The sequence below is a fragment of the Tachypleus tridentatus genome, chromosome 7 (genome assembly GCF_004210375.1).
Source record: "Tachypleus tridentatus isolate NWPU-2018 chromosome 7, ASM421037v1, whole genome shotgun sequence".
Taxonomy (NCBI): Eukaryota; Metazoa; Arthropoda; class Merostomata; order Xiphosura; family Limulidae; genus Tachypleus; species Tachypleus tridentatus.
Genome location: NC_134831.1, coordinates 13427898 through 13448178, shown reverse-complemented (window position 1 = coordinate 13448178; position 20281 = coordinate 13427898). Strand labels below are relative to the sequence as shown.

Genomic DNA, 20281 nt, shown 5'->3' with positions numbered 1-20281 from the left:
GAATATTATCACTTGCATCAAATTAAAATGTGGTGTAAATCTTTGATTTTTTGTTTGAATTTAAGTGACTTATAATAAACATATTGCATTTTTGTCCTCCAGCTAATGTTCACACACGTTATTTAAATTTGAAGACTCATAAATTAGAATCATTAATGTAGACCTTATTTTTGTAATTATGCACGTTACTCTTTATAATGTTCTCCTGCATCACAGTAACCTTAGTCAATCAAGATGCTTCATATATTCTTGCAACAGGTTCCTGTAATGTATTTACACAGATACATTGTCTTCACAGAAGCTTAATAATACAGTGTTAAAATATATTCACTGTAAGATAAAGTTCAGCAAAATTAAAATGAGTTTAAGTGACAAGTACATCTCTCTTATTTACTTTGTTATGGCATGATGCATATTGTTGGAAATACTTACACTGTACAAGCAAGCTATTGTATATTATTACTAATGTTGTTTGTTTTATCACTGGAAATATTCTTCTGCTTTCCTATGATATATAATTTATTTTCTAATTATGAGGATCCTGCTTGTTTGATTGATGCATCATATTCTAATAGTATGCTTTTTGACACATTATGGTAACCATTCTAACAGTTTGGGTATTGATGAAAATGAGATATTTTGGTGTATTTCTGTATCGTTTTTCTCACCAACCTTGAAAATGTTTTAGATATTGTATGTAATATATTACAGAGATTGGAGTGAACCTGCGAGCTGAGGATTACATCAGATATGACTTTGAGACAACGATCTCAACTTTAGAGGAATATATCCGTGTCCAGTTTACCACCACCGAACACCATGGCCTGATTGTTGGTGTCTCCTCCTTCACAGAAGAGTACTTAAGTCTTGTGATGTCAACAAGTGGTGAGTCTCTTTTGCTTACAGTGTAAGTTTCAATTCCAGAAATAGAGAGTTGGGTAAACCTGGAACTGTCCATTAAAGTTACTTAAGAATTTAGGATTTTAGAATCTGCTCAAAAATGTATTTTTAACCTTTGAGGAAGAGATTTTGATAATAACTGTGAAAATATAACCAAATTCTAAATAACTATAGATGTCAACATTGGTAAACCAATCAACTAATTATGATTTTGATCTTTAGTTTAGTGGGTTTTGAATATGCAAGATATCCAAATATCAGGAATATTGGTCAGAGTTTTATTTTTTGGATGTAACATTAAATGTTCACTATTCACAATGAGTATGTTTTTAATGTAATAACTGTGGGATTATTCAGTTTTGAAATTATAATTTATCTTAAAATATGCTAAATGGTTTGAAAAATGATAAAAAGGAACTTTATGTCTGCAGGCCACTTGCGTTTGGTGTTTGACTTTGGCTTTGAGCGACAAGAAATCATTATAAAGAATGAAAACTTTGCTTTAGGACAGAATCACGATATTAAAGTGGTTCGTTCTGATAAAGGTACCAAGATGACTATTTATGTAAGTACACTTTTGAACATAAAATCAGCCATGAACTTTTTGTTTAGTATATGTAGTTAGAATTATCAATTAATTCTGATAAAATAGTAGTTGAATAAAGGTTTGAATGCAAGTAAACAAATGTCATGACATGGCTTTTGACTAATGACCTGTGTCAATAGCATTAAAGTTCTCTTTAAACTGACAACAAAAATTATGAGCTGAAATTGAAGAAAAAATGATCTTTCTCACACTGATGCCTTTATTTGTTCACTGTTACCTTTTAATTTTTTTGTTTTACTGACATATTCAAACACTTGTCATTTTAAATCAAAGTGATGAAGTTGGAGATTTTGTTATAGTTATTTATCAGAATTGTTGGTACCTGCCGAATCAGTACATACTTTTAAAGATTAAATAAAGAATTTGATATAAACCCTAGCAAGGTGTTTTTTTAAGAGCACCTATTAGACTGTGTATGCATTTGCTTATAAACAAATTTTATTTAATTTTATTGAAAGGTTGACAACCACGAACCTCTTGTGTACACTTTCAAAATAGAAGGAAAAGCAGATGCCCAGTTTAACAGGCTAAAAAGTATTTATGTTGGCAGAAATGGTAAGTTCATCTTTATATAAGTCTTTTGGGAGTTTCTGATATATCAAGCATCTCTTCTGTATTGTGTTAGTAACATGGTATTTTTGATTATTGAAAATTTTTTAATTTCTGCTTTATCAATAAAAGTATTTGTTTAAGAATAAGTAGCACAAGATGAAGTTTTTCATACTAAAGACATCTTGTAAATGTATTTGTTCAAAATATTTATATTTTTCCTGCTCTACATGTTCAAGATATTTTAGTTGAAGAAAAATCTGTAATGAATATTTTGTATGTGAAATTGGGTTTAAAAAGAGTTGTTAAAAATAAAATGGAGGCAGCATCTAGTCCTTTATACTGGTATGAGAGTGTAACGTTTTGTTACATATTTTGTATAACTTAAATTATAAATTTAAAAAAAAATTATCAACAGAGACCATGGAGAGTGGGGACGGGTTCATTGGATGCATTTCCCGCGTCCAGTTTGATGACCATTTCCCCCTGAGACGTTTATTTCAGGAAAGTCGGCGTTCTAATGTTAGAGCATATCCTGAAACTGTTCGAGAGGATACATGTGGAATTGAGCCTGTAACACATCCACCTGAACTCAGTGAAACCCGTCCACCTCCTACACTACCACCAGGTGTTCTTATTGAAGTCTCAGAGCCAGCAGTAGACGATTCTGCTATTCTTGGAGGTTTGTAAAGTTGGTTATTTAACACAGTATATACTTGGAAGAAGGGAGCTCCTTAATATTTTCATAACTTGTGGTTAATTCTTGATATGTACATGTTGTAAATAACTTTGTTTACCTTCAATATCTTGGATAATTTCCCATGTTTTTACAAATATGGTATTTAAATTGTGGAATAAAGGTCACAATGTTTATCAATATTGTCTTTTCTAAGAAACAAATAATGTTATATAATAGCATGTGCTTTTGGTTTTGTTATTTCAATTTCACATTGAAATTCATGAGCTGTTCAGAAAAATGAGTTTTTTTAAAATTCTTTCATCTTTTTTTTTTTTTTTTGACATATATTGTGATTTTGTAAATCCAGACTTCTATCTTGCCAGTGAAATTCAAATGTCTGCTAATTTAAAAACATTGTTTTCTCTTCAAAGAGACCAGGGTTTCCCAAACTTTGAGTTGTTGACCCCTTGACAAACTTAGAGTTGTCATTGAGTTCCAAGTTCTTAGAATATAAATTCAGAGATGCCAACCATTATGATTTGAGCATAATCATTACGATTTTGGTGTATACATTACGACTATGTGCTCATACAGACAAATATTACGACTTGTTGTAACTCCCAAATTATTATATATTATATAGGCCTGTACAATAAAGTGATACCTTGTTCCCCCAGAGCTTGAAAGGGGTGAAAAGAGAATTTCTAGTAAGATACAAATAAATTTTGATAATAAATAAAAGACATAGTCCAAATTGCTACTTGCAATAATCATGTTTGTGCTTGAAATAATAAAAAATATTTGTATCTCCAACATCTACCAATAGTTCGAGTGCGGTGCTTCTCCATACTGGGTACATGGGGGAATCCATAGTTACATCATCAGTGCTTGTCAGCCAATCAATGCTCGTGTAGATGGGTATTTCTTGTTTTCTAAACAGCATAGAAATACCAATGCGATTGTTCACAAGATGGAAAAAAAGAGGCTTCGTTCACCAGATTGTCTTGTTTCTGGCAAATCTAAAAGGACTAAAACTGTGAAAGGGCTCTGTCTACATCATTATGCTCAGTCATTTGAAATAGTTGGAATCTCTGTAAATTAAATGAAACTCTGTAGTCAAGAAACTTCAATATATTATTCATTGTAATACATTCATTAAGAAACATAAAATATAAGAAAGACTTAGGTTTTAATTTTCTTTAATGAAGTGGATGGGCTTTAACAACTGTATGCATTTATTTATTTCAATAATTGTAATACTGTTATATTGTTTAAGAAGCATGAAATAAAGCAAATTAAATTAATATTTATTTGTAAAATATATTTTTTTCATTACTTTGTGAATTTATACACTGGGTAATAGTGAGAAAAGAAATGAATGTCATTTGAATTATTGTTGCTACTGAGAGTAGGGCAGTTAGTCACATAGGCCACCCTTAAGCTAGGGGCTATTTTTTACCATTTTGAGAAACCCTGTTCTAGACCATTAGTACTTGCTAGCTATAACACTGACCAACAAGTAATCTGTACTAGATTCACACTCACTCTAACTGTGAGGCTCTGGTAATATGTTTTCTACAGTCTAACTTGGAAAATGCTTTGATATTTAAGTGTGATTAGAACCCTAATTTCTTTAATGGGTATTTAATATGCAGACTTCTCAAGAAATAGGTGTTTATACTCTAGAATTAATGGTGACCTTTGAATACCATAAGTTTTTATTTGTATTTATTGGCCTGATATCCTTTTGCCATGATGTCAGACTATATTTGTTGAAGGATCATCTTAGTTCTTTCAGTATTAATGTTTTTTTATATTTTCTAGCATGTTGTGTTTGTGTACCAGTGATAACAGTTCAAGTTGACTTTGTACTATAATAATGTCCATAACAGTTATACACGAAGTGCTACTTTTACATCTGTGATCTGCCTCAGTTGCTATTTATTTTTCTCTTTTAATGCATAACATTTCATTTAGTGGACGTTTCTAAACCTGAAAAAAAAAACGTCCTACAATTACAGTCCTAATTGTTTTTTTTTATCTACAGCTTAATTTGTTATTTTACAGTTCATTTAAATTATAATAGGAAAAGAAATTGAATTTAAATTATAATAGGAAAAGAAATTGTTTTCCTGGAAGAAGAGTATGCAGTCTTAGTTATGTCATTTTGTGCCAAACCTCATCAAGTTTCATTTTGCCAAAAAGGCTGTCGTGGCCTTATTGCCTTGTTTATTTTAGGCCTTACCAGTCTAAGTAACTGCTTGAATGATTGTATTCTGTTGATCATAAACACAGGTTTACAAATATGTAGGAAGGTATAAAAACAACAATCAGTTATTAAGTTCTACAACAAAGTTATTTTTAATTGTATCTTAAGAAATGCATATCACAGTCAAATCTTTTTGAGTTTTCAAATCTGTAAATCAATAAAAATATCATGTAAAAATAAGACATTTACAGAAGCTGGGAAATGTTCTTGTTAAATTTCAAACTATTTCACTCAGTAGTGTTTTATTTTTCCTCAATGCAATAAAAATTATACAACAGAAAAATAAAATTGACTCATTCAGACATAAGAGTTAAATAATATAAAGTAAAAATAATTTTTAAAATTTTATTCTTTTGAGTGAATATATTTAGTACCAAAAGAAGAGATAGAACTTTTACTAGTTATTTACAATCCTTACCATTTCTCAGACAAAGAGATAATTGTCTTAAATATGCATAATAGTCTGACATATTGGAAAATGTACATTATTTGGGATTTAGAAAATAGAGATCTACATGTAGGTTTTATGTGGGTCACGAAAATCCTGGAAAGTCATGAAATTTTGCAATTAAGACATCCTGGAAAAGTCCTTAAAAGTGTTGACTCCATCACTCCCATATTAACTGTTTAGTGCAGTTTCACAAAAACTATTCTGTGGGAAATGTGATTCATAAAATAGGAATTATGATACCTGTGAAAAAATTAAACGTTTACTCTCTACAACTGATTAAATATAGAGTGAAATCACTACTTTGTTTGGCTGTTGTTCACATTTTTTATCTTTCTTTCTCGACTACCAAAGTTTTAATACTTTATGAATATGTAAAACACTGTTACCACTTTTCAAAATGGCATAATACAACTAACATTGTATGGCAACTATTATTTCAATTTTTTTTTCAGATTTGCACAAAAGTGTATGTTTTCTGGAAAGATGCATGTTGATTTTGCCAGGCAATGATTTAATTTTTGTTTGTGTGTCCATTATATGAAACTAATCACACTAGGAGAAGAGGTGCTACTTGTTTTCAGATGCAAGTACTTTATAAGCATGGCAGTTAATCTTGTTGTTGGTTACAAGTAAATACATCAGGCAGCCGATTCAGCTGATTGAATTATGTACAGAATCAAAGGCAACCAATTTTGTGAACAACTTTGCTTAAACCATGAGGGTTTCTGACCTGTCTTGTTTAACTTGTGTATAAGTAGTTGTTTAAGTGATCAAACAAACAAACAACTGTTTATATCTTCTGTTGGTGAAAAATGAATTGAAGTTCCCAAAGCCTTTTGAAAATGTAATTTTTTTTTTTCATGTTTTAGTGGTATTGGCTATCATTTTTGTGGCTCTAATCTTGATGGCTATCCTGATTGGCCGCTTCATGTCTCGTCATAAAGGAGAGTACAAGACTCATGAAGATAAAGGTGCCAAAGATGCTCCAGATGCTGACACAGCTGTAATTCAGAGTAAAACTGGACCTGATGTATCTAGGAAGAAAGAATGGTTCATATAAGTGTATAGAAAAGACTATTAAATCATGCTCAGCATTTTTAGGTTCAAAAGAAAACTAGCAGTTTATTTTATATTAAAAATAAGATCTGACATTCCATTTTCTGTTTTTTTCTAACCATTTATAATGTAAATGTTTTTTGTTTTCACTGAAAGGCAAGAATCCATGAGTAACATAAAACTAAAACATACATTTGATTGTGACATAACTCCAGGAATTGCTGCTGGGTATTTGCATCCAAGTGTTTTATATTTAAAAAACTTCAAAAAAATTGTTGTAGTGAATAGTGTTTTAAGGGTTAGTCTGAAATACCTGGCAGTTCTTATTCTTTATTACTGATGTATTTGAATGTATTGTTCTACTTGTTGAAAAACAATTTGTAGACTGTAATTGAGACAATGTATTTGGCCAGCTCTGAAGACACTTAGAAGTTCATTGTCTGATATATTTTCTCTCACAGTAGATATTACAGCATTATTCGTATTTAATGTAAGTTGGATTGGAACTAATATGATGAATCTCATTTTAGTTTTATCAGTATTAAGTATGAAAATAGTACTTTTTGCACTCGAAGATTGCTTTGCATTGACTTCTTATGTAATCATCTCTTATACTTTATATTCTAATTTTCTGTAAAAATGTTATAAACCAAATTATAAAATCATACATAACTTGTAAATGGAGAGTAGTTGATGTGCTGTTACTTGTATGCACTTAGATTTCTATTTTGTAGAATCTCAGAACAACAAATTTCTTTGGATGGAGTTAATTTATTAAGGTGTTTTATATTTGTAAGATTTTGGGGGGAATTTTACTACCCTAAAACAGAATCCGTTCAGTAACTCTTCTGAGCCTTCTATGCATTCATTTCAATAATAATGTTGTTTCCAAGAAGTTAAGTTTCTGTTGATGTTGCTTTTTGTCCATTTTTTGTACAAGTTGTTACTTCTTAGTTTCAGTTGATTAATTATAGGATGAGAATAGATTAATGTGATTCTAGGGAAATGATGAAATATATTTTTGTCAGTAATGGTGTGATTAGCTAGGTTTGAGCTTCCTTTGATCTTTGATTATAGTATGATTTACTTTATTTTGTTGTTCTTTTGAAAAACCAGCATAGGAAAATAAGAAAAATGCCATTGGAATCTTTACAAAAGAAGTCTCGTTTGAAATAACTTGAAATTGAATTTATAAAATGTATTGATGTTTTAGATATCTTTAAAACTTGATATTTGTATTGTTGTGGTATAGTTTTACTATCTGCCTTTTAGTTTTTTTTGGTAAGATACGATACAAGTTTAAAAAACAAACAAACAACATAATTTATAAATTACAATCTCTCTGAAGTAATTATGTTGGTATTTTCATTACCATATGTCTGTCATGAGAAGGCCCATTCGTTTGAAAGTTGTGAAGGTATACGTACATATGATCACCTTTTTTCGTGAAGCCTAAAAGAAAAAAATAAAGAGGCCAGTTCAATTATTTGTAATTCCTGCTATGCAGCTAAGACATTTTAAAATGGCCTGTATGCTAGTACATTAAAAAGAAATTTTAAACTACAGATGTATCAGTAAAGAGAACTGTGAGTTTGTCTTTCACTGTACCTTAATTAAAGATAACTCTACCTCTTGTTTTATCTTAAAGAATTTGTTTTAAATTAGGCTGCATGTGCAACTATTCCCCTGTGATAAGTATTCTTACAATAAAGCTTAAAGCTACATTTCAAGCATGTTTTATCATTATACGCGACTTCTTGCTATTAGTATTTTTCTCTGTAGATAATGTTTTTATACTTGCAAATAATTTATAGGGTTGAGAAAAAAATACATCATTGTTCCAGTTTGATGTCATTCGATCATGATTTTTATTTTGAACCATATATCATGCCATGAATTCAACAAATCATATTCTGTAATAAGAGTTCTGGCATAGAACTTAAGTTGTTGTCAGACATAAATGTTGATGATATGGTTACATTTATAAGTTGCAACCAGTTAGTAATATGTTACACATGTAATGTTTTAAAATGTCATTACATTGAACTGTTAATAGTTGGAGGATCATGTCCTTCTTATGACAGATGACCAAAGGTACTGATTCTTTTTAAAAATTACTGCAATACTTCTAAATTTTTTAGAGGAAAAAACAGCTGTTCTTTAACTACATTTGCAATTGAAGAGGCTTGTTAAAAAAAAAAAAAGCAAAATAGAACTTGTCTAAAATGGATGTGCTAGATAAACATAGATAAGAGTAATAATAGTAATAATAAAGTAAGAAGTAAATTGGAAATATTTGTTTACTATTTCATAAATTTTTGAAACTGTTTTTGTTTGTGTTGATATTTCTTTTTAACTTTCTCATGTTTGTTTGAGGTATGTTCATTTACTTTCATATCTGCTTACTGTTGCTTTATTCAACAATGTTTTCAGAGTTTTGATGTTAATTCTACATCACATTTGTTAGTTTAAAGTTTCTTTTTTTCTTGTTAAATCAAATCTGAAGGTTGTTGAACAGCTAGAAATATTTTGTTCTAAAGTGACAGATGTATGGAGCTGTGCAAGTTTTAAATCTGCCATTAGTTGATCATCCTAGCTCCGATAATCAGAAATAGCATGTACAGTTTGAAGTTAATTATAAGTTTTGTTTTTAAGAGGAAAACTCGTATGCATACCTTTTTTAAATCGAGAAATATTAAGAAAAATAAAAGTATCAAAATGGGTTCTATTTCCAGAAGACTACAGCAGCAGGTCTTGTATAATGAGTTGTAGTATTAAAAGTCTCTGTCCTTGTGTTATTATTATCACTATGCAGCATAGTCACAAATTAAACACATGTTCTCTGTTCTCTATTTAGTCATGATTTAAGAAACATTTGTGTTGCACCCAATTTACTTGAGATCAGTTGTATTTGTGATTTGTGTGTGTGATACATTATTTTTGTGAAATAATTTTAACAGTTGTGTTTATTTATAGTGTAAACTGGTGATTATTGGGTTTCTTATAAAACAATGTATTTTGTGAAAGGTTTGCATTAAGTTTGTTGTATTAAATTAACAAATGAATGCCAGAACACTTAAATCTGTGTTTATAAATTAGTATTATTTCAGCTATTTACAAATGATTTTTTTTTTTTTTTTTTATTTGATGCTTTTATAATGATCGAGTTGCTGGTAACTTTCCTTCTGTGATTTGCAAGAGTTTAACCAGACATTCCATTTTTATACATTTGTTTTTAACTGCTTAAGTAGTAGATGAATTAAATTTATCAAAGGATTTTTTTTAAATTTTTTTAAAACCTATTTATAATTGTATGTAGTTGGAAAATAATTTAAGGATCATTTTTGATATCACTTGGTTCAATCCTTCCGTTGACTTAACAGAAGATAGTTTTGTAACATTATAGAATATGTCTTTGTTAATATATGAAATAAACATAAATAACAATTCGTTTATGAGAGTTAATATATTAAACATAACACAAATTATTCGGTTGAGTTTTATTTTAGGACCTCACAAGCTATTTAACACTCTTTTCCACAAGTCTGTAAACATTATACAGTTGAGTGGCCATTGTCTTTCTGACCACTGGAGTCTTCAATGAATTTAATTATTTTTGTGTGTGTGTGGAGAAATAGAAAAATAAATTACTTCCAGCTGGATGCATCTTTTAAAATCTGGTGGTTAAACTGCTGCATTGAGTGGAGTGCTAAACTTGTAATTTCTTTTTCATGTAATCCTATATCAAGGTTAGAAGAGTGTGCAGAAAGAAACCAAATTTTCTAATGTTTGAATTGTTTGGAATGTTAAAATTGCAGCGGAAGCTTCAGACTCATTTTTGTATGCTCTCGTTGTAGCCATCGCATCATTATTTGCTGTAAATAAGCTGTATAGGCATTTTTATTCAATTCATTTAAAAATAATTTTATAATAAATCTGTTATTATCAAACGTGTTTATTTTATATGGACAAATCTTCCCTTTTCATTCCGATACTACCTTCCTCGTCGAATCTTTTTGTTTTGCTGATCTTTCCAATGATCAGTACACCGAAACGTCGAAAATTCCCGCTTCCGTCGACGTTTCTGTTCGAGGACAAAACCAACAGGCGCGGAAGTTTTCAGTACAATATTGGTCATGTTTTTTTCTATTCCAATTTCTCAAGACAACTGAGGAATCGGGGGATGGCTGCCAACTAGAATCTAAGAACCTCATACACTGGTGCCTAGTAACCAACGCCTCTGTATAAAACAACAGCTCATTTTCAATTATCTATTTTCAGTGGAAGAAAAAAAAAAGTGCGAAGAGGGGATTTCAGTTCGCTACATTTTATCAGTGGTGGTGTTTTTTTTTATCGCCACATTTATTTTTTTATTGTCTGTTGAAAAGTTTTATGTATTAGATTGTAAACAGTTTACGTGAGACATTCCTGTAATAGAAGTGCTGAGAGGTAATTCTCTCCACCCCTATTATCCCTCTTGTGATGTTTTTTTTTTGTTAGAACAAAGCCATTTTGGGCCATCTATTGTATTCACCGAGGGGAATTCGCCCTACAGCTACTCCCCAGGCGACCTAATAATTTGCAGCAAACCATATTAAGTGTTTCTCTTCTCGAGAACAGAAATGGCAAACGTTTTCTTCGTTGGGCAGAAATTTAATATTTATTTTCTTATTTAAAATTAAGGCAGTTTTAGTTTGAATTTTTTAACCGGCTTAACGCATAAACATACGTGGTTCAACACGAGTCGTCGTTTATTTTGAATTTCTTGCAAAATTACTTGAGGATTATCTGGACTAGCCGTACCTCATTTTGAAGTGATGAACTAGAGAGAAGGCGACACCTCCCACCGTCAGCTCTTGGGATACTTAACTTTTATTTTTTTTCCTTTACCAACGAATAGTGGGATGGATCCCCATAACTGGTGAAAGATAAAGCTTGACAGGGTTTGATCCCGCGACTGCAAGTTGACATGTGATTTAACGTAAAGTTATGCTTGGACTATTAGTTTCCATTTGGAGATCACACGTCTGGATTCTGGTTGATTATGATCATTATCAGTTGGTGCGACTTTCGTGTCATGGTTTTAGTACAATACCAACAAAACTATTCCAGATTTAGTTTGTGGAAGAGAGCGGATTCTTCTAATTCAAAAGTAGCTTATAACTGCGTTGTGCAGTAGTTTTGCAACACACACATTGTAAAAGCATAAAAACTAGTATTTTGGTAGATCTTGAGAGGGAGGTAATTCGTGCATAATATTGGGATAAAGGTCTGTTAGTGTGTCAGGGCTGTTCTCGAGCATATGCAAAAGATACCGTTCAGACCAATGTAAAGGCTAAATTCATCTTTACAGAAGATCATGAAATAGAAAACACAAACATTTTTACATCAGCTTAATCGATACTAACTGATCACAAACGATATTCTTTACAGTGACTATATACTTAATACTGTACGCATAGAACTCAGATAATGAAGTATTTTTACATGTTGTAAAATCTTAATATACCCGTGATTGTTGATGTTCGATTATGTTTGATAATGTTATATTCGACTACACTAATGTCAAGGAATAAGTTTAAATATCCACAAAACACCCATTTCAGAAATATTACGGAGATAACACCAGTTTGGGATGCTTTTATTGTCTTCAAATTTTTACATGTTTTACAGTAATACCTGTATACTGAATCTGAAAACCAAATTATTTTCTCCATCACGTGCAGATTTTTCAGAAAACGTCATACATACTTTTATGTAAGTGAATCATTTTCATTGAAATATGGTGACATTGTAATTATGTTTCAAATGTTGATAACCACTGGCTATAAATTTCTCTGGACCAATTGCGACGTGAGAATCCTATCGTGAGTTCTAAAACTCACGATAAACACATCTCTAGTATATAAACGGTTAATAGGTCATGTGATATGTCATTTCTATATAGTATTTGTTTGTGCATATGCTTTGATATTATTTATTTCTTTTCAATGTTATTTATTTTATGCTACAGCAACAAGAGGTTGTGTAAATGACCCAATCATATTCTTTAATATTTGTAGTAAATTTATTCTAAAGAAACAATAGACAAAACAATGACTTATTTTCAGAACTCGTCAAAAAAGAAACAACAAAAACGTATAGCGTAATTTATAATAAAACTTAGCGACCACAACAAATCATGGGTTCTGCATAAAGTTGACATTGTTTGTGTCAAAGAATAGTCCATGTCTAAAGATACGAAAGAGTCTTTACCTTTTGGAATTACAGTGGTCTGACATGAGCCCAGAAACCATGGAGATGACTACTATTTTCGCCTATGTAAAGTGCAAGGCTACAAACCCTCAAAATATAAAAGAAATTTCTTATAAGAGCCTTCAGTGTAAGACCTGTCGTACCTGTACCAATCTATTCGAGTCTTGATACAATTTCATAGGGTTCTGTATTTGATATCAATAGAATTGGTGATATTTGTTTCAACGCGAAACCTCTGGTGAACAACTTTTCACACAAGGTGAACGTAATGATTTAGTAAGAGATTTGGATATTCGAAAGAATTCTTCAATGATTATGGAGTCCAGACTTTGGCCTAAGAACTTACTTTCTGCAACATTGTTGCACTTATTATTCCATATAGAAGATACCATTTGTGTTTAACCTTAAATAGTTCTTAGAACTTTTCTGATTTAAATATCAGATATTTACTTTAACAGAATTATTTTCAAGTAATACATTTTCAATCTTTAAACACTTAAAAATGCGAACTTTGTAAGCGAAATGGCCAATTATTTTGTTAATAAAAAAAACGTATTTAGTTTTCTTACATAGAATAGGACACTGGTAGATTTTAAAGATTTGTTACCTTAAAATTCGGGTCGCTTCCTGACCGGAGATAGAGGGCTGATAGCCCATAGTGTACTTTTACGCTAAAACAATAATAATATACATGTAAGAGCGGCTATTTATCTACTTCTATTAATTATTCTTTGCGAATTTCTCACAGCTATATAGTTATATTAGAGTATTTAGGAGGTGCAATAAATACGAGGTCCAAGTGACTTGCGTCTTTTAGCGTAGATAAGGACTTGAAACCTATGTTAATATTAAACGATGTATCACTAGTCTGGTGGTATTTTTCAGTGCTAGTTCCAAAAAAATTAAACTTTTGCTTGCGTCATGAATCCACGTATGATTCAGTCCTTGGGCTTAATCTAGTGATCTTTGACAGCAACACCACGTGACCTAAAACAGGTACATTATTTCTTTTCATTTTACCTAACTGCTTATCCTTTCACAGCCGCAATTTAGAGCAGATTACCTAGTCTCATAATAGCTGGTATTAATTTAACCTAACAATGATATTAACATTTGACTCAACAGTTTACCATGGGTATACATGTTTCCCCAGGTTTTTGTTCTGTGGGTCTTTCGCATCACAGCTTTTATCAGCACTCTCTCTTAATCTCAAGTTATATATGTACTACACTTAGAACATCTAGTACTGCTTTAGAATGTCAGATATTTACTACTAAAACAAATAAAATCGCTAACTTATTAATGCCTATAGAAACTTTCCTTTGCCTTTCTTGTGTGTGTGCGTTACACATAAACCAAACAAAACGTGGTGGTAATTTCTTAACAATAGGTGTAATCTTCCCTTCTGGGTTGCGTGGTAGAGTACAAGTAAACTCTTTTTTTCCTTCTTCAAGAACTGTTTAAAAATCGTAATTTATTGGATCGTTTAAGACCTTTCAAAATATTGGTGTTATCTTAGACTTCCATCACCTCTTGGCTACGAGTAACTTACGTTTTTTGTACAGGGTGGCCCGTAAGTCCCTACCAATCAATATGTTATTATGTTGTATTCAATTACGCATGTATTATAAACGAGTTTCTTTTCTTCAGAGAAATATGGCCGATACAAGCCCATTTACACTAAAATGTCTCGCAGAACATGGCGTCGCATAATATTATGCAGCGAGAATGAGAGACAGCACAGATACACAAAATATATGGATGAGTAGGGACTTACGGGCCACCCTGTATCTTAAAACGCTTCTCCACAGATCAATGCAACACAAAACTTTAATAAGTCTAGTTATTGTTACCATAACAACAAAACTCAACAGATCGTTGTTATAAAAATACACCATTATATGTACGGTGTTTATACAGTAAACGAGCCGAAGGTGGTTCAGTAGTTCTCTCTCTCTCTCGGGATTTGGGTAATCGTATGTACCCTGCAGGGTCAGGTGCGCTTTGATTTCTTCCTCCTTTCTTTACTTGCATGGGAAAAGATGTTGTTGAGTAAAGCTAAGTCTATTTGCTTATGTGGTGAACAGTATATTCCTGCTGTTGTCACTTTTGTTCTATTTATTAGCAGAATATCCACAGTAAGATGTTCGTTGTTACTGCTCATACTGATTTCTGTGACTGATCTTTTTATGTAGCATCATTATGCCTCTATTTCATCATTTTTGTTTATTCTGCCTTTCCTTATTGTTATGTAGTTTGGCATCTTAAATTTGTTGTTGTATATTAAAGTTTCGCTTATTATTATTATTATAATGGGGAGTCAGTTCCTAGTATAACGTCTTCGATCTCGTGTTTCTTGGAAGCTATCGCGCCTTGGATGTTGATATATAACCACTGTGAACTTTATATTGTCAGTAGGTATCCTGCAAGTTTTGTATGGTATACGGGGTGCAATATGTTTTCTTCAAGATGTTAATATATCAATGTAGTTGGTTGTTTGGTTTGCTTTAGTGTACTCTATTATAAATTATGTGATGGTGTTTTTGATTATGGTTGTAAATTGGCTTGTTTTGTCATGTGTGTTAGCCCTTATTTCTGGGAGCGTGGTATTGTTTTTCTCGTTATATTTGTGTACGTATTGAGCTGTTATTTTTCTGTGTAATATTACTTTTTTTTTGCTGCTTTGTTCAATGGTTAATATTCGGTTTAGTTTGTTTTGAATTTCGCACTAAGCTACACGAGGGCTATCTGCGCTTGTCGTCCCTAATTTAAGGGTGTAAGACTAGAGGGAGGGCATCTAGTCATCACCACCCACAGCCAACTCTTTTACCAACGAATAGTGGGATTGACTGTCACAGTATAACGCGCCCACGGCTGAAAGGGCGAGCTTGTTTGGTGCGACGGGGATTCGAACCCGCGACCCTCAGATTACGACTCGAGTGCCTTAACCACCTGGATATGCCGGGCCTGTTAACATTCGAATGGTTACAATACGAGCAGAAAACAAGTTGTGTTTGGTATTTTGTGATCGTGGTGCAACAAGGATGGCAGTCAAGTATTTCTATTTAATCAGATAAGAGGAGTTTAAGAGTTGGGGGCGGGTTTTATGGGCTAGAGTCCTTTTCTCTCTCTCTATCTTCACAATTTAAAATCAGACAGGCTAGCGATGGAAATACACTGTTGTATTGTGACAGTATTAGAAAACAAGCAGTCTATCGTGATTTTGTTTGTAGTTAGGCACAAAGCTACACAAAGGACTATCTGTGCTCTCCCTAGAAAGGGTGTTGAAATCCGGTTTTGGTGTCTTAAGCCCGTGAATATGCCGCTGTACCGCCGGAGAGCTTCTAAAGAGAAATCTTACCTATTTATGCGACGATCGTATTACTAGAATGTTAGATACCAGGCGTGAACCTGTGAAGGGAAATCTACCGCGAATTTAACCTAGTTCGAGCATGACATAGAAAGACACGAACATTCACTCCATGAAGAGTATCTCCCGTCCTTGTACAGTAATAATTTCACACCCACTCACCCCTCTTTCAGTCTTGAAAAAGATGTATTCTTTGATCGTTTTATTTCTTATATTCCATGTACGATTCGCGACTCGCCCTCACAAAAATCGTTTATTTGTAGAATTTTTGCGCACAGCTACTGGAGGGTTAATTGCGTTAGTCATCTCTAATTTTCAAGTGATAGACTACAGGGAAGGTGCCCCGCACTTTATGGCCATGATGCGTTATAAAAGTGACAGTCAGGTTATATTATTCCATGAAAGAAGCCCATGAACTGGTGATGGATGCTGCTTATAGCTCCTATTTCGTCTGAGGATTCTGTTCAGTATAAGGGTCGACGAGACCCCCGCTAGTACAGCGATATGCATCGGGATTTATAACGCTAAAATCAGGTATTCGATTCCCCTCGGTGGGCTGAGCAGATAGCCCGATGTGGCTTTGCTATAAGAAAAACTCCTTATACGAAACACAACCTTTCGCTATACGCGTGTACAAGTACTGGAATGCCACCAGAGAAATACTGTTTGTTATTCTGTATATGCGCGCACACATGCACCGGGTTCCACTAGCAACAGTACCACGCTCGGTATGTCTTTCACTAGTTTCACTGTGTGTGTGTGTGTGTGTGTGTGTGTGTGTGTGTGTGTTACTTATAGCAAACCCACCACATCGGACTATCTGCTGTGCCCATCGAAGGGAATCGAACCCCTGATTTAGCGTTGTAAATCCGAAGACTTACCACTGTCCCAGGGGAGGCAGCTTTACGGGAATCGTTAATATTAAGGCAGTAGAAGTGGGGAGGGGAGAAAGTAAAATGGCCACCGCCAGGTTCATACAAACATGGGAATATAAATAAATTAGGTTATTAAGCGGAAAGCAACACGATAGGCTGTGCTCACCACGCGAGTATCGAAACCCGGATTTTAAGAGCGTTATGAACCATGAAACTTACCCCTTACCCCTCACTTCCAGTGGCTGAGTTAGTAAATTGCATTAAAATGTTCAAACATTCAGTCACAAAGTGATAATGTGAAGCCTAATTGTTGGTTTGCTTGACATAAGTGCTATTTGTCTTACTTCGGTGACCTGATCGATCAACTGATGGTGTACAGAATTTCTAGGAAAGACTGACACACAGCTGTTCTGATTACTTGAGTCAATAACTCACTCTAACCAATACACATGGTCAATAACTCACTCTTAACTTTAACCTAAATGTTAATGAAATAAAGCGAGTAAAATTAAAAGTATTTTTCCTCTCTCAAAAACATTACATTTAGAAGAAATGTATAAATAAATAAAGCAACAAATTCGAAACACAACCTTTCGCTATACGCGTGTACAAGTACTGGAATGCCACCAGAGAAATACTGTTTGTTATTCTGTATATGCGCGCACACATGCACCGGGTTCCACTAGCAACAGTACCACGCTCGGTATGTCTTTCACTAGTTTCACTGTGTGTGTGTGTGTGTGTGTGTGTTACTTATAGCAAACCCACCACATCGGACTATCTGCTGTGCCCATCGAAGGGAATCGAACCCCTGATTTAGCGTTGTAAATCCGAAGACTTACCACTGTCCCAGGGGAGGCAGCTTTACGGGAATCGTTAATATTAAGGCAGTAGAAGTGGGGAGGGGAGAAAGTAAAATGGCCACCGCCAGGTTCATACAAACATGGGAATATAAATAAATTAGGTTATTAAGCGGAAAGCAACACGATAGGCTGTGCTCACCACGCGAGTATCGAAACCCGGATTTTAAGAGCGTTATGAACCATGAAACTTACCCCTTACCCCTCACTTCCAGTGGCTGAGTTAGTAAATTGCATTAAAATGTTCAAACATTCAGTCACAAAGTGATAATGTGAAGCCTAATTGTTGGTTTGCTTGACATAAGTGCTATTTGTCTTACTTCGGTGACCTGATCGATCAACTGATGGTGTACAGAATTTCTAGGAAAGACTGACACACAGCTGTTCTGATTACTTGAGTCTAAAATTAGACTGTTGCAAGAAATCGCTCAGCGTTATATGGATTAATTTTCCTTCTTTTAAAGTGAAACAGAAATAACCTATTCTACTACAACAACAACGAATTTGTTGCTTTATTTATTTATACATTTCTTCTAAATGTAATGTTTTTGAGAGAGGAAAAATACTTTTAATTTTACTCGCTTTATTTCATTAACATTTAGGTTAAAGTTAAGAGTGAGTTATTGACCATGTGTATTCAGTCAAAACTAAGTTAACCAATTCCGATCATGAAACATTTTCGAGAACTGAACAAAGAAAATCGGAGATTTTACGCCTGTGTCCCGAATAGCTACGAAAAATCTGAAAAACATTATGTACATGATGTAAACAGCCTATAAATTTTAACGCTTAATACTAAAACAAAAGGAGATCTAAACGCGAACAATTAGAGATAAGCCAGTTTGAAAACACCACTCAACGTGTGAAATAATTTACAGTTGTAGCGCTTTATTCTAAGAGATATGCGCATATAACATATGTATATGTTGCAAGGATGCAAAAACTATTGAAAAATAAGATTTTATCTCAACAACTTTCCTAAAATACTGCCTGCACGTGATATATTCAAATAAAATCGATTTCTAGACAAGTACCACACGGCTACCTCGCAATAACAAAAGATTATTGTAGTAGATATGAAGATTACTCTCTGTATACAACAGTATTCTTGGTGGGCATGTGTAATAGAGAGACTGAACGCAGCTGATGAAAGTAAAACAAAATATTTATTATTAAACAGTGTTATGTATTATAGTTTATCTCGGACGAGTCTCCGATTTATGTTAGGTACGTCACGTATTAAAATTTCAAATAGCCGGAAATTTTAATATATAAATAAATAAGAGTTTTACAAATTTTCAAACTATATTGAGTTTTCTATCTAGTCTAGAACTGAATATTTTATCAACGGTCTAGGTCCACGACGCACATATGAATTCCGAGTTGATATTGTTACACCTCGCTTAAGCTAGCTAACTGTCTTTTTCTTGACTAGCCTCACACTGCTTATAAGGTGACTTTTTAATGACAAAGATATTTAATGCCTCGTATAAACATTAACGTCCGAAGTTAATTTACTGAAGTTAAAAACGGGTTGTAATGTTTGAAATCTATACACGTTCCTGGTCAATTTCTGTAATTTTCCCGATTAATAAGCGTTTACCACAATTATGACTTCGAAGCTTGTAGTATACCGACTGTATTGACCAAATAATATATTCTGTTACTGCCTCTCGGCACATCGGTCTATATAATTTAAGGAGAAATTCTCGAATGTTCAACAATATTCGACGATATGTTAGTGTTTTCGTAAAACATTGTTCATTCTTACATTCGAGTATCTTCTACAAATTCAGAGAACAGGCAGGACTTGTGCAATACACATTTAACAATATATGCAACACAAACTGAAACAAACGTAAATATTAAAATAAATGTAAAACAGTGAATCTGTTACAACAGACAAAAAGGCTGTTGCTTCCAATATGTTGTGCTTAGTTCCATAGCTTTCTCCATCAAAATTCTTCTCAGTAGAACTAAGCACAACTTACGTAAGAGATAGCCTTCTCCCGGCAATCTCGTAGTAGAACCGCCTAAAGAAGAAGTGGCGGAGTTCAACATGTAAACTCACTTTTGTTGTTCAGTTGATAGGGTTTTCTTATGACTTGTTCTGTCACGGCGTTAGTCGGATGCAATATTCAGTCAGCATCATAATCTACCAGTAAAGGATATTCCAGTACCAGCTCTGCTAACCTGGAACCTATATATATTACTGTAATACCTTTTCAGATAGAAGAGACGCCACCTACTACAAAGAACTAAACAACTAGAACAAAATAAATCTAACAACTTTCTGAAGCACATGCTGTTGCTATTACAGGAGAAACCATATAACAAAAAAAATTTCTAAATACGCTACACCATTAAAAAGCACACAACATGCCTGAATATCTCATACATGTATGAACAT

At 33.1% G+C, this 20281-nt stretch overlaps 1 protein-coding gene across 4 annotated transcripts in view; it reads left to right on the top strand.

The window, feature by feature from the left end:
* Positions 1 to 9537, top strand: part of Nrx-IV (neurexin-4) — a 74221-nt gene extending 64684 nt beyond the window's left edge. For all 4 annotated transcript variants that reach the window (XM_076510380.1, XM_076510382.1, XM_076510379.1 and 1 more), the window contains 5 exons: positions 712 to 885; positions 1332 to 1465; positions 1966 to 2062; positions 2475 to 2738; positions 6325 to 9537. In XM_076510380.1, coding sequence (XP_076366495.1) covers positions 712 to 885; positions 1332 to 1465; positions 1966 to 2062; positions 2475 to 2738; positions 6325 to 6515 — 860 coding nt within the window. In that variant the 3' untranslated portion in view covers positions 6516 to 9537. The remainder of the gene's footprint in view (positions 1 to 711; positions 886 to 1331; positions 1466 to 1965; positions 2063 to 2474; positions 2739 to 6324) is intronic.
* The last annotated feature ends 10744 nt before the right edge of the window (positions 9538 to 20281 follow it).